Raw genomic sequence first — 13,730 nt, 5'->3', positions numbered from 1 at the left:
GCTGCTTCCTTGACAAAACTGAAGGACATATCACAAAAGAAAGTCTGGAACAAACGGAAAGTGGACCAGGGGATGATTGTAAAAACATGTCAAGAATCTTAACAACACTTGCATGCCATCAGGACAAGCCACTGCAATAGCAACAAAAACAACAACGGGAACGGGAACGACAGCGGCAACCACAATAACAGGTCGTTTATGAAGTCATTTCCTTGTGTGGAACAAAACTTCACACAATGCCATAAAAGGATTGGATTATGTGATTTTATGGTCATTTCACAGCATTTATTCATTCATCCATTTATAGTGCCATTCATTCGCCGGCTTGCTATTTCCACATTCGTTCAATGGATCTAAAAGTTCATATGGCTCCAAGGGTCGGTCGGTTAGTCTGTTCGCCAACCACAAAGAGGAAACTCGATAATGACAAATGTATGCCGGAACCAATTGAAAGAAACGTTGACATTACTTTCATATTTTCTAATTCTCAACATAACCACACATTGCTGTTGTTGTTGTTCTTGTTTTTGTTCGGAATAAATTAACCATACAATCGGAGTCCTTTCAAAGGAACAAAATGCCATTGAAAAGAAGAAAAAAAATAAACATATGTATGTATAAAATGGACTATACACAAAGGATAGAAAGAACGTTTGGGTCACTTCATTAAAACAACGGCTAAATAATTCAAGGATGTCAACGATAAATTAATGTTTATGGCTTAAACACATTATACCTATCTATATGTAATATCATTGCAATGAAATTGATTACCCTTTGAGAAGACGTTAAAAAAACCTTATGTAGCCTAACGTAGCCTCTTTTCCAATAGCTTAGCTGGACAAAGTATGTTGAGGTTAGGTTGAAACATATGAAAATACGAATATGTTTAAGGAGGTTTTCTTAAGTTATTTGAAGAAAACAAAAAAGCCTGAGGATGAGGTTTGTACCGCATTACATTGGAATATATTAAGAATATATCAGTCTATATATTTTAACTTAAAATCGTTTATATTTTTAAATTATGGTGATTGGGACTTGGTATAGTTTGCGAAAGCTGATCAGCGACAGAAGAAGAAGTGTTTCAAGTATATTTCCATTTTTTCCTGCATACAAGCCTTAGTTTGTTTAGGTGCAAATGTATGCCATGTTTGGGTGAGTAATTTCTAAGGAGTATGCGAGGCTTCCGTCGCTTAGAGCTACACCACACCCGATTTAGTGACGGATAGCATCTGCTGGAATATTGAATAAGTGTCGATGCTGGCATGAAACGCAGAAATAAAGTAGGGATTCTGGAGAAACTTACGAAAAATTTTACCACTGGAATTGGCCGACCGATAAGAACTGTTATTTTGGATTTATATTTCATGTTCTCATCGTTACGGGTGTCATTTTTGGATTCTAAAAGGGGATTTCAGTTTTTGTGTGAAATACAAAAAAAATCTTGAAAACAGTATTTCTTCGGACAAACAAAATCATCCAGTTGGTTTTGATTTCTTCTGATTCTTTGCCATATTTAGATAATTTTAAAAACGTGGGTTTGAATTATATGTAAATGTACAAGACAAACATGTTATTTAGAAATATTTCGACAGTCGAACAAATTTTAATATGAGGTTGGGGCAAAGGCGAAAATGCAAGCCAAGCGGCTAAAATTGTGAATGGTGTTTATGGTTCCGATACTGTAACAGCCAATTTTGTACAATTTTGGTTTCGTAGATACCGTTCAGGAATTTTCGAATATGTCGATAAAATCGGGGAAATGATCGAAGTTAACCGCCATGTTAGCAGTGGTAACATCGCCCAGGAACAACCAGAAACTGGACAACACTAGGCACCACACATCTACAGTGACTCGCCAGAAACTTCAGGAGCTTGGTTGGGAAGTTTTATTGCATCCGCCATACAGTCCGGATTATCATCTTTTTCTTGCATTGCAAAATTTTTGTAATGATAAAAAATTGCAAATAGAGAGTAGGACTTCTATGCGAGAGGCATTATGAAGTTACCTTTAAAATGGCAACAAATCTCACAACAAAACTGTGCAAATCGGACATTCCGATGCATGTTAAATAAAGTCCTATAGTTCATATGAAAATAATGGATTTCTTTTTTCCCGACCTAATATTAGGCACTCTACTTGGTTTGAAATAAATTATTTTCTAAATTGTATTCCTATTATTTAGGCTATATATTATTACAAAATATGTACCAATTCTAATATAATTTACAGATAATGGTTATCGAATGTATATTGTGGGGCTTTAACGTTGCTTACGTACACACACACTTTTGTTATCCTCATTTGTTTGGAATTTATCAATGGAATCCAGTAACCTGTAGTAATACTGAAGTTACATTTTTTTTACAAACTTTAGAAAAACAAAATCGGCAAGTAATTAGTTGTGATATTTATATCCGACAGTTGATGAATTGAATTAAAAACTAAATTCGGAATTTGATTGTAAAGCGATTACAAACACAATTAATAATAATTTGTATTTAACACAATAATTCACATCAGATTCAATACTATTTTTTCGCAAATTTTTGAGTTTCTTTTGTTTTCCTCCCCACATTTAAATTCAGATGAAGCATTGCCATTATGATCTTTGGAACATTTTTGATCCAATGGGTATATGCCTATATGCCCTGGGCAAACCACAGATCCTTTAAAGTGTTAAAAAACAATTCACATATGTACATAAGCTCAACAGAAAAACATACATTTGTTGTAAATACTTTTATACATATATAGTTTTTTACACTTAAATTGAGACGTGTCCATATGGAATTTCACTAACCAGTGACCTATATTAAGTGTGTTCTTGTTGTTTTTATTATAATTTTAATTAAATACATTTAATGGAATTGTAATAAAACAAAAACAACTCTGGCTTATATATTTCATGTGTGCTGTTGTGTAACACATTTCACAATTATCAGCCATTTGGGTTATTCATGAACGGTTAGAGCTGTTAATATTAGCCGCCCACAATACACATTGCATGTATGTACTATATATAAAAACAAATATGGACCTACAACTACAGTCACAGCCGCTCCATGTATTGGTGGCCTGATCTGATCTGACCTGGCCCGACTTGCAAAAAACGAGCTAACCACAAAAAAGTTGAACATATTCCTCAGGGACTTTTCCATTAGAACAAAATCGACATTCCAGGAAAGAACAGAGAAAAACGTAACACTTTATAACAAAAAAAAAATGAAAAAACAACAACAAAGCCGCACAAAGCCAGAAGGTAATGCTGAAATAAAACATTTACTGTGCGGTATTCGAGTATTCCCCAGTGATGGATAAATGACAATAGTTTCAGTTTTTCTTTTTTTTTTGGGTTTTTTCTTCGATTGAAGCAAAACAAAAACAATGCAAAAGAAAAACGTATTAAAACTAAAACAATGAAACTTTTCATGTATTGCTTCAATCAATCTTTCGATTAAAAAAAACTTTCGTAATGTTTTTCCTTCCTTTGGTCGCCGCCTATAGGAGACAGACCACAAAAATGAAAACTACACTTTTCAAATTTGTGAATGTGAATTTTGTTTAAAATTTATATTTATTTCATAATAATAAGCGATATTTCGTTACAAACGATATCAAATAAAGGGAAGAACTTTTCACGGGAATTTCGGATACAGTCGTTATAAACGATTTCGACTGTACAATAGGTTATTAAGACCTTAAATGTATTTTTGATATAACGACAACTACTTATAACAAATAATATACACAGGACATATTTATATATAGAATACTTTCTATTACCCTTCCATAAAATTCCAGCCCTGTATAATACATTTAATGATTGAAATGTCTTCCAAATACCACGGAGAACAAAATGACGTCTAAAGTTATTCCATTTATTGTAGATTACTTGTTGGAGTTATTCGGTTGTATAGATTTTAAAGATAAAAAAAGATCTTCTGAGGCTCTCCTATAGATAGAAGACCTTACTGAGCCTTGATGGAATACTTCCAGAAGATCTACCATAGATAAAAGACTTTCACTCCTTTGGAATATTTTATAGACAAAAAAAAACATTTATATATATATATATATATATATATACGACACTTTTATAAATCTTCGATTAAGCTATTCATTAAAAACATATAAAAATGTGTTTCTGGGTAAAATAACTTTTGAAGATCTACATTTTCCAAGTGTACAAAACTATACACGACGAAGGAATAGAGGATTATTCGTGCATTCATTTATTTATTTATTCAGTTAGTCAAGCAGTCAGTCATTCAGACAAACAGACATCCACCGTTCACCCGCTTACAAACCTTTGCCACCAACCATGGGTGTTAGCGAGAATTGCATTTTTATGCAGACATGCAACTATTTTTAGTCGTTTTACTGCCTCCCCTCCCTTCCTTTTCCACACGTACCTTACGACAATGGCTCATGCTGTTATTGTGTCCTCAAACAAAGTCCACACAGGATACGAAATTCTACTTTCGAGTTGGCTCTCCACTCATACATATTTATTTCGGGCTATATGAAAAAACAATAACTTCAAACTCCTTGCACATGTACTCAGAGGCAGGAAAGTGGTCAAGTCAGCTTATATGACAGAATACGTAAGAACGAAATAGATAAGAAACAACTTTGGAATGACTGACTGCCAAGTCAAGCTGACATTTACAAGATTCAAGTTGAATGCAATTGTGGGCATAATGGTCAATTGCTGTTTTATCCAGGCCGTTTTGGGGTGAGCGGAGGAGTGCAACAACTCCACTACAACAACCAGCCAAGAAGTTTAATATTTTGAGAGGAGAGACAGTTGTTGCGGTGGGACGCAGACATGAAGTGAACAAGTAAAGAGCTATGCGTACCTAACGAAGTTCTGTAAATAAAAATGGATTTTCAAGTTTTAAATTATTCCCAACTATTTTTCATACCATTTTTGACTTTGCTCTTTTATTTTGGCAAGTTTATAAAAAGTAAATACTTTTTTTCATAACAACAAAACTTTGTGTAACGAATATGAGAGCAAGACAAACACAACAACAATGAAAAAGCTTCAACGATATTAGCAAACAAAATAATTGTGAAGCAGCAACAAAAAACTAAATTCTAGAAATAGGAAATACTTGTTGTTTTTTCACCATTTTGAACATTTATTTTGTTTATAGAATTGAGAATTAAATGGAAAGTCTGTGTTATAGTTTTTAAACCGCACATAACCAATAGAATTGCAACAAATGTTATTATCTGGCGCGAGAATATTGGACTTATAAATTTTCAGCTCCTTTTGATTAACAGAGTTTATGTAGCCATGGTTGTCCTTGAATCGATCAGTTGATATTATGAGAAAGGATGGAAAAATTTTGTAATTGTATTTTCGCCACATTGCAAAATAGAACTGCTAATAAAAAAACAAACTCTGCATTTAAATTAATGACAATTTGGCCAAGGGTGTTACTATATATTTGGTCTGTTTTAGTACTTTTTTTAAAGTAAAGGGAAACATTTCAAAATCGTTCTCAGAGTACAAAATAATTTGGAAATAAGTCAAACTATTAAACACAATGAAAAATATTATGAGAAATTTCCTTAAAATGATTTTTAGATAACATTGTTGTTGTCTTTCAACGTTATTTAATCCCCGATAAAATAAATCCAACCCAACAGGTTGTTGCACAATGTAATTAATTGTATATAACACTTTCCATAATATCTAAATTAAAATGACGAACAACTTACCTCAACTTTCTGCAAAACTTTATCAAGACCAGTTATTGTTAAATCTTGTTCAGCTGCATCATTTTCAGAAGCAAATGCTTCAGGTGACACTTTAACACCGGGAACAAATTTTAGTGAAATATTATCGGTCAGACCATTTGGCAAAGAAACCTTAAAAGATAAAATTGAAATTGATGTAAAAAGTCTTCTCGCAGCAAAGCACAAGACTTACCTCCATTTCAAAATGAATGTCATTGGTTTTGACAATAGACAGGACCTCATTAAACGTTGTCTTCAAATCAATTTGACACGCATAGCGACCTGTTTCAGCCTCAAATATCGGTGTAACCTTATAGTGTTCCAGCAGTTTTTGTCCCAATGTTTGTTTCGATTTAAGGACGCATGTGAATAATTTCACAGGAATTTTCTCCAATAGGGTGGAGCATTTTGAGATGTTCTTGGCCACCTTTAAGAAAACAAAACAAAAAAAATCACACCATTAAATTAATGGACGATTAAGCAGTTGCAAATAAAAATTAAATTCAGTCCACTGTTTTTATGATGATGTCGTTATATCATTGCAATATAACTTCAATGCATTGAATAGTCGTAAAGCAGTGCAGATAGACCCTCGACGAGAGCACTATAATCTGCAGCACAGCTACTGCCCGTTGTTTCCATTGGAAAACTTACCAAATTTGTAAATTTATCAACTTGCAAATGATTGCGCACAACAAAATGTCCACGATAAAGAGACCCACTAAATATATCATAAGATTTTTCAAATTGTATCTGAAAAGAAATAGAAACGACGACAAAAATAAATAAAATGTCAGTAAATGTTGTTACAAGTACAGCTCCTTCAACGACTAAAGTATGGAACTGAAGGAAGTATTCCCTCCATCCACATGTTTCTTTAATAAATTCATTTATGCATGATCCAGAACATATTTTAATTACTTGCCATGGAAAACAAACAACAAAAAACTAAAATGTCTAGTCATTGCAGCAACCCCATTTTTCATTTCCAAATTGTGGGCCATGATTAACTTGAGAGTATTGACCAATTTCTCAATGATTGCTAGTAGGCTAGAGTTTTTGTTTGTTTCACAACTTTGCCAAATATTGACTTTGGCCAACCGCACCATATTCTCTGATTGGCAAGTTTCCCCTTACGATACGTTATAACGATACGATACGATGAATAATGTAATAAAAAACGATTAACAACAAGCGAACGAGGAAACAACAAAAAAACTTTACTTCACAATTGAATTCAAATAAAGGCGCATTGCATGGGGGTGGGGAGGGGATTGATTGAAACGAAATGAAAAGGAATGTTGAAATTGCAATCGTCAGACTTTTTGCATACATCCTGTGTTGTAATGGTGCAAACTGTACAGTTAAGGTCATAAATGAATTACTGTAATTTGGTATTGGAATGTAGCAGATTTAACAAAAGACTGGTCCATTATTTAGAAGTTTGAGGGATTTTTGTTTATATATAGACAACCTAGAAGACGATTCATAACTATGCGGATATAATGTACGGAAAATACATCTACAAAATTCCATGCTAGAAGGCAAATGTAAATTTTAAACAGTTGTGCCAATTTAGCTAATCTAAAACTCATAGAAATTATATGGACCTGGGATAGTGTTTTATTTAGGCAAATGTAAATTTTAAACAGTTGTGCCAATTTAGCTAATCTAAAACTCATAGAAATTATATGGATATAATGTACGGAAAATACATCTACAAAATTCCATGCTAGAAGGCAAATGTAAATTTTAAACAGTTGTGCCAATTTAGCTAATCTAAAACTCATAGAAATTATATGGACCTGGGATAGTGTTTTATTTAATATTCCTTCTTATTTACATTTATAATACGTATTACGAGGAAGTACAGACAGAATTATCCACATATATTACTCAAGAACCGTTATTCGTTTTATTATGACAAATACGTGGTTATCGCCCAATAAAGACTGTAACAACATTGCAGTTAAATCTGAGCAAAAATGAATAAAAATAGTCTAAATTTCACTTCAACATTGCTAATTTCATATAATCAAATTAGCCGAAATCATTTAACATTTGGATTCATTCCAATGGACATGCCTGTATTTCTCTTCGATGGAAACAAATTATGAAATGTTCCAAAATAGGTTGGATGGTTGCTCGCCTGTTTGCTTTCTTGTTTGATATTCTGTATTATTGTACTATGCACGCAGCATAGATGGCCAATGTAGAGGTAGAGAGGGCACGGAAGGCTGTTGCAGGCCACAAGCATCAGCCGCCCGGCCATAAAGTAGCGCACAAAAAAGGAATCAAATGAAAGGTATTACTTACCACATCGGCATCACGAACTTCAACATCATATTTTATAAAATTGCCGCTTGCCTTATCGCCATTGGTAACGAGCACTTTTTCGCCCAATTTATAACGATTTCCAAGTACTCTGCCAACTCCTATAATAACAACAGAGAAAGAAGAAAAAAAGTGTATAGATGAAAGCGTTCCGAACAGAAAAAAATAAACTTTAGTCAGTAACAACAAAAAGAACTTAAACAAAATCAACAGCAATAACAACAAGAATATTTAAATGAAAAAATAGTGGTAAAGTAGCAGTTCTGATGTTTGCAAAGGTCTTGTACATATAGCTCCATATTCCTTCCTTCAATGGCAATAATACGGTTTGTTACACAGTAAGAAAGTGGTATGGAAATTGAGTTGAGTTTATACGTTCATTTACATATATTCGTCAGTATTTGAAGTAACTCCTTTCAGATCAGGTTTTAATTCACCTTTTAATAATCACTTATTAAATATTATTGACCTTAAATTTCAAAATCTAATAATATTATACTTGTACTTTTGACCCATATTTTTGTTGCAAGCTTTTTTTATTTCATTCTGCCTGAGAATTTAAATTTATCTCCGTGTAGTTGGGCCATAGGGGAGAGTGTATATCATTTTCTGCAATGAATTTTCTCAAGTGGCTTTCGACAACTCAGACTGCAGTTACAAGTCAATGAAGTTCCCCTCTGTGTATGTGTGCGTGCGTGTGTTTGTGTGCGCACTTAACTCTCTACAGAGCAAAAGAATGGTATTTAATATTTACCATTAGATTGCATTTGGATTTCTGGTAAATTTTCTGTGCATTGCTCCCCTGAAAGTAATGCCAAAGTAGGCGCGTACAATGCCACTTAGTGCAGAATTTGTTGCACAAGTCCATTTGAATTGAAACGAAAGTTCAGAGGCGAATACATGTTCGTCATAACTTTTTGTTCGATGGCCTTATACCCCTGGCATAGCATGACCCAAATGATGACGATAATATTGAAAACAGGATGGATGTAGTATGCGCACACCACTACAACAATATCTCTGAAATGCCAATAACAGCGTCAACAAATGAAAAACTATTAACTAGAAAAGTTAATAATTGGCATTTTATATATTAATAAGTTGATATTGGAAAATGGGAAGTACCGCTGTAAATCAAGAAAAAAAATCGTATAATTTTCAATTTTATATAATTTTTTGGTGGTATATAAAGATGGGTTGATGTTTTTACAGAGTTCCACAGAATTATAGGCACAGATAGCAAATATAACTAACGTGTAAAATATACAGAGCAGGGAGCTGAAGCGAATGACACATCGTAAACTTCGCTTAGTATAAATGCAGGACAATCAAGCAAACAATTAGATTTGCAAGTTTCTCAAACGAAACAAAAGTATTCTATATCTATTATTATCGCAATCGAACAGCCACCATGATTCCAAAGAGATGAAAGAAAATATCCGAAAATATTATGATCTGATTTTGTTTGCCTTAGTCGAAAGAAAGTGCTGATTTTTTTCGTATATATCTTGTGATTTGATTATCTAATTAAATGGAAATCAAAAAAAAAACTTAAATTTAATTTAAAATATTTAAAAAAGTGTCAGTCGGGGTTGCCGACAGATATACGTCCTCAGCCTATGACATATCACATGTAGTATACCCTAATCTAGAAAGAAGGGTCCTATATATCCGTTAATAGCACTATTGCTAAAAAATCAGGCGCCGGAACGTAAAATGAAATTCGGTTCAGATTTAAATATAGCTCATATGTATATTTCCGTCCGATTTTATGTAAATGGTACACCAAAGCCCCTATATTTCTTTCGATTTGCACGAAATTTGGCATAGCGTAGTGAATTGACTCTAGAATAATGTGTGCAAAGTTTCGTGAAAAATTGGTTCAGATTTAGATATAGCTCCCATGTATATTTTCGTCAGATTTTATGTAAATGGTGCACCAAAGACCCTATATATGTTTCGATTTGCACGAATTTCGGCATGGCGTCTAGAATGATGTGTGCTAAGTTTCGTGATTCTCCTACAAATGTTTTATTCCGATTTTATGTAAATTGTGTACTAAAGACCCAAAGTTTGGCCGATTATCACACAATTTTGTACTATGTACTAAAATTATTATAGCCTTACGTGTGTCAAGTTTTGTTGAAAACGGTTCAGATTTCCATATAGTACAAACTCCCAAAATTTATCCAATTGAGGTGAAAAAATTGAGTATAATTGAGTGGAATAACTTGTGCTAAAGTTTGTAAAAATCGGTTCAGATTTAGATATAGCACCCATATATATTTTCGCCCGGCTTGATGATATCGTTTTGAATTAAGTCTAAACAATGTGAGTTAAGATATGTAAAAATCGGTTCAGATTTACATACAGATTCCATATATATTTTTATCTGATTTTACCAAAACTGCACACCAAACTCCCAAAGTTTGTCCGATTGCGACCAAATTTTATGAAGCGTATCTAATTAAGTCTACAATGAAATGTATAAAGTTTCGTTTACTACGGATCAGACATAGATGATGATCCTGTATAGTTTTGTCTGAAATCAACGCAACGTTCGTTCGATACAAATAAAATCTTAAAATGCCCGCTTTGCTGTAAACTTTGCTTCAAATCGGCAGGAATTTGAATATCGCTCTCATGCTTAGTTTTGCTCGATTGCATACAAATGGTATAGACCGCAGTTCTACACGATTTACAGAAATATGCATAAATTTCAGAATGACATGTTATGGGTTGATTTATATTAGTACACATATCGTTGTAGATCACATATCTAATTTAGTGCGGTTCCAATGCGATGATATGATATGTCTGTTTTATCGACGCAAAAATTAGCTCGCGATTAATTCAAAATACATTCTTTTCGTTTGGTGCTCATTTTACGAATGAATTTATGGTTCAACGAGACATATCGTCTTTTAAAATTATTGTCCCGTCGACTTTATTTAATGATTTCGTAGATAGGTCATTTTGGCCTAACGGCGTATTGGTAAAGGAATTTGTGTATAGGGAACGAAATAACCCAGTAAATTTCGGGGTTATTCCCACTGTATCACCTATGTCAAAAAACTAATAAACCATTTATCCTTGCTTTACCAAAATGTTAGAGGCCTTAACACTAAACTTAAACACGTTCATTTGAATTCTTTTGGTTGTGATTTCAAAATTCTAGTGTTCACGGAAACCTGGCTAAAACCAGATACCCGTGATACGGAAGTTTTGTCCGATCAATATCAAATATATAGAACTGATAGATTAAATAAGAATGGTGGGGGAGTTCTTATAGCTGTACACTCAGAGCGTATTACTACTGAAAATTCCATTGTTGAATTTGTTTGTGTCAAAATAAATTATTTAAATAATATAATAGTTCTAACATGTTCATATATCGCTCCAAATTCTGAAGTAGACATTTACCTAATACATTCTCAATTAATAAAACTAGTTTCAGACTTACAAACCTCTAAATTTGATTTGATTTGTCTTGGTGACTTTAATTTGCCTCATATCAAATGGATTCCAGGTGAGAATAACATAGACTATGTACCAGTTTTGTCAACAACCTCGGCACCCGGTATGGATACCTTTTGGGACACTTTATATGATCGATGTTTGCTTCAAATAAATAATGTAAGAAACACCAAAAACCGAATTCTTGATCTTGTTTTTTCTTCCTTTCCAAACTTATCATTATGTAGATGTTCACCCTTTGTAGAACCTGAAGATAAACATCATCCCACATTATGTATAACTTTAGAACTGCCAGATAACTCTTTAAAAAATACTCTGCAGAGGAAACCTGTTCGAAAATTAAACTTTGCGAAGACTAACTTCAATCAGTTGCGATACACATTATCTTATACTAATTGGAAATTTGAAAATGACTTAGATTCGTGTGTTTCATATTTCTATTACGTGTTGAATAATGCGTTATCAATGTCAGTCCCGGTTCTGAAAATTAGTTTAGACCGAGGGCCAGCATGGTTTACTCCTTATCTTAGACGTTTACGTAACGTTAAGAGTAGATTATTTAAAAAGTTTAAAAAATACAATACACTGTTAAATTATACTAATTATTCTTAAGCTAGACATAAATACAATGCAGAGAATTTAAAATGCTATTCAAATCATCTGACCAAAATGAGACGAAACCTTCTGTTAAATCCTAAAAGCTTCTATACATTTGTTAATTCTAAAAGAAAAGTTAGAGAATTTCCCAGTAGTATGAAGTATGGTAGCAAAGATTCTGGTGATACCGCTGAAATAGCAGACATGTTTGCAGATTTCTTTCAAAGTACATACTCTACATTCACATTAAACTCTAATTATGCTTTTAATATTGATAAAATAAATAATTTCCCTACTTTTCTTCTATCAGAAGATGAAGTGTTGAATGGTTTAGTGTCAATAAAGTATTGTTGCTCCCCAGGTCCTGATGGAGTACCTGCGAATATATTGAAAACTTGTGCTTATGAACTATATAAGCCCCTCACTGCTATTTTTAATCTTTCGCTATCTACAGGATATTTTCCTCTGTTCTGGAGATCTAGCTTCATTATCCCCTTACATAAGTCTGGTAGCAGAAATGTTATTGAGAATTATAGGGGTATTGCAAAATTAAGCGCCATTCCAAAACTTTTCGAACTTCTAGTATCACATAGAATAATTCACTTCGTTTCGCCAATAATTTCACCTTGTCAACATGGTTTCATAAAAGGGAGATCGACTTTAACTAATCTGATGGAATTAACATACCATGCACACCATGGATTTTCTACAAAGCAACAAACAGATGTAATTTACACTGATTTTAGTAAAGCGTTTGATACGGTGTTACATAAACTTTTATTATTTAAATTGGACGCCATGGGTTTTCCATTCAAAATTTTGTCCTGGATTTCATCCTACTTGCAAAACCGTACTCAAAGCGTGTCTTATAATGATATTTTCTCTAAAAATATTGATGTTCGTTCTGGAGTCCCTCAAGGTAGCCATTTAGGTCCATTATTATTCGTGTTATACCTTAATGATCTTCCATCAGTGATTCAATTTTCTAAAGTGTTGATGTTTGCTGATGATGTAAAACTTTTCAGAAATTTAGACTCACAAAATCAAGCCCTTACTCTACAAAATGATTTGAACTCTCTTGAATACTGGTGTAGTATTAACGGCATGTCACTAAATATTAAAAAATGTAAAAAATTATGCCTATCTAAATGTCGTTCAATTCCTACTGATTAGACAATGTTGACTCCTTTGTTGATCTTGGCGTTATCTTAGATGATAAATTGCGATTTAATTTGCATATTGAGTCATGCGTAAATAAAGCCAAATCTTTACTAGGATTCATAAAACGATGGTCTAAAGAGTTTGACGACCCTTATGTGACAAAACGTTTATTTGTTAGTCTAGTTCGGCCTACATTAGAATATGGATGTGTATTGTGGAGTCCGTTTTACAGTTGTTATTCTAAAAAAATCGAATCTGTCCAAACACAATTCCTGTTATTTGCTCTTAGAGGTTTGCCTTGGAGTACAGTTGAAGCACTCCCCCCTTATGAAAATCGTTTAAAACTTATTAATCTTCCAACACTAGAACGAAGACGTTTAATGCTAAGATCTATATTTTTAATAAAACT

At 33.2% G+C, this 13,730-nt stretch overlaps 1 protein-coding gene across 1 annotated transcript in view; it reads right to left on the bottom strand.

Annotated features, from left to right (window-relative positions):
* The window catches only part of LOC133337583 (nuclear pore membrane glycoprotein 210-like), a gene marked incomplete at its 5' end in the record, with an annotated part of 115,892 nt that overhangs the window by 76,276 nt on the left and 25,886 nt on the right, over nt 1-13,730 (bottom strand). Inside the window, 4 exons of the mRNA XM_061545798.1 lie at nt 5,735-5,884; nt 5,946-6,179; nt 6,407-6,505; nt 8,069-8,187. Coding sequence (XP_061401782.1) covers nt 5,735-5,884; nt 5,946-6,179; nt 6,407-6,505; nt 8,069-8,187 — 602 coding nt within the window. The remainder of the gene's footprint in view (nt 1-5,734; nt 5,885-5,945; nt 6,180-6,406; nt 6,506-8,068; nt 8,188-13,730) is intronic.

The sequence above is a fragment of the Musca vetustissima genome, unplaced genomic scaffold, assembly GCF_032173495.1.
Source record: "Musca vetustissima isolate MV318-11 ecotype Yass unplaced genomic scaffold, APGP_CSIRO_Mvet_v1 utg2048, whole genome shotgun sequence".
NCBI classification, from domain to species: domain Eukaryota; kingdom Metazoa; phylum Arthropoda; class Insecta; order Diptera; family Muscidae; genus Musca; species Musca vetustissima.
The sequence above is the reverse complement of the archived record's forward strand: the minus strand, read 5'-3'. Positions and strand labels throughout refer to the sequence as shown.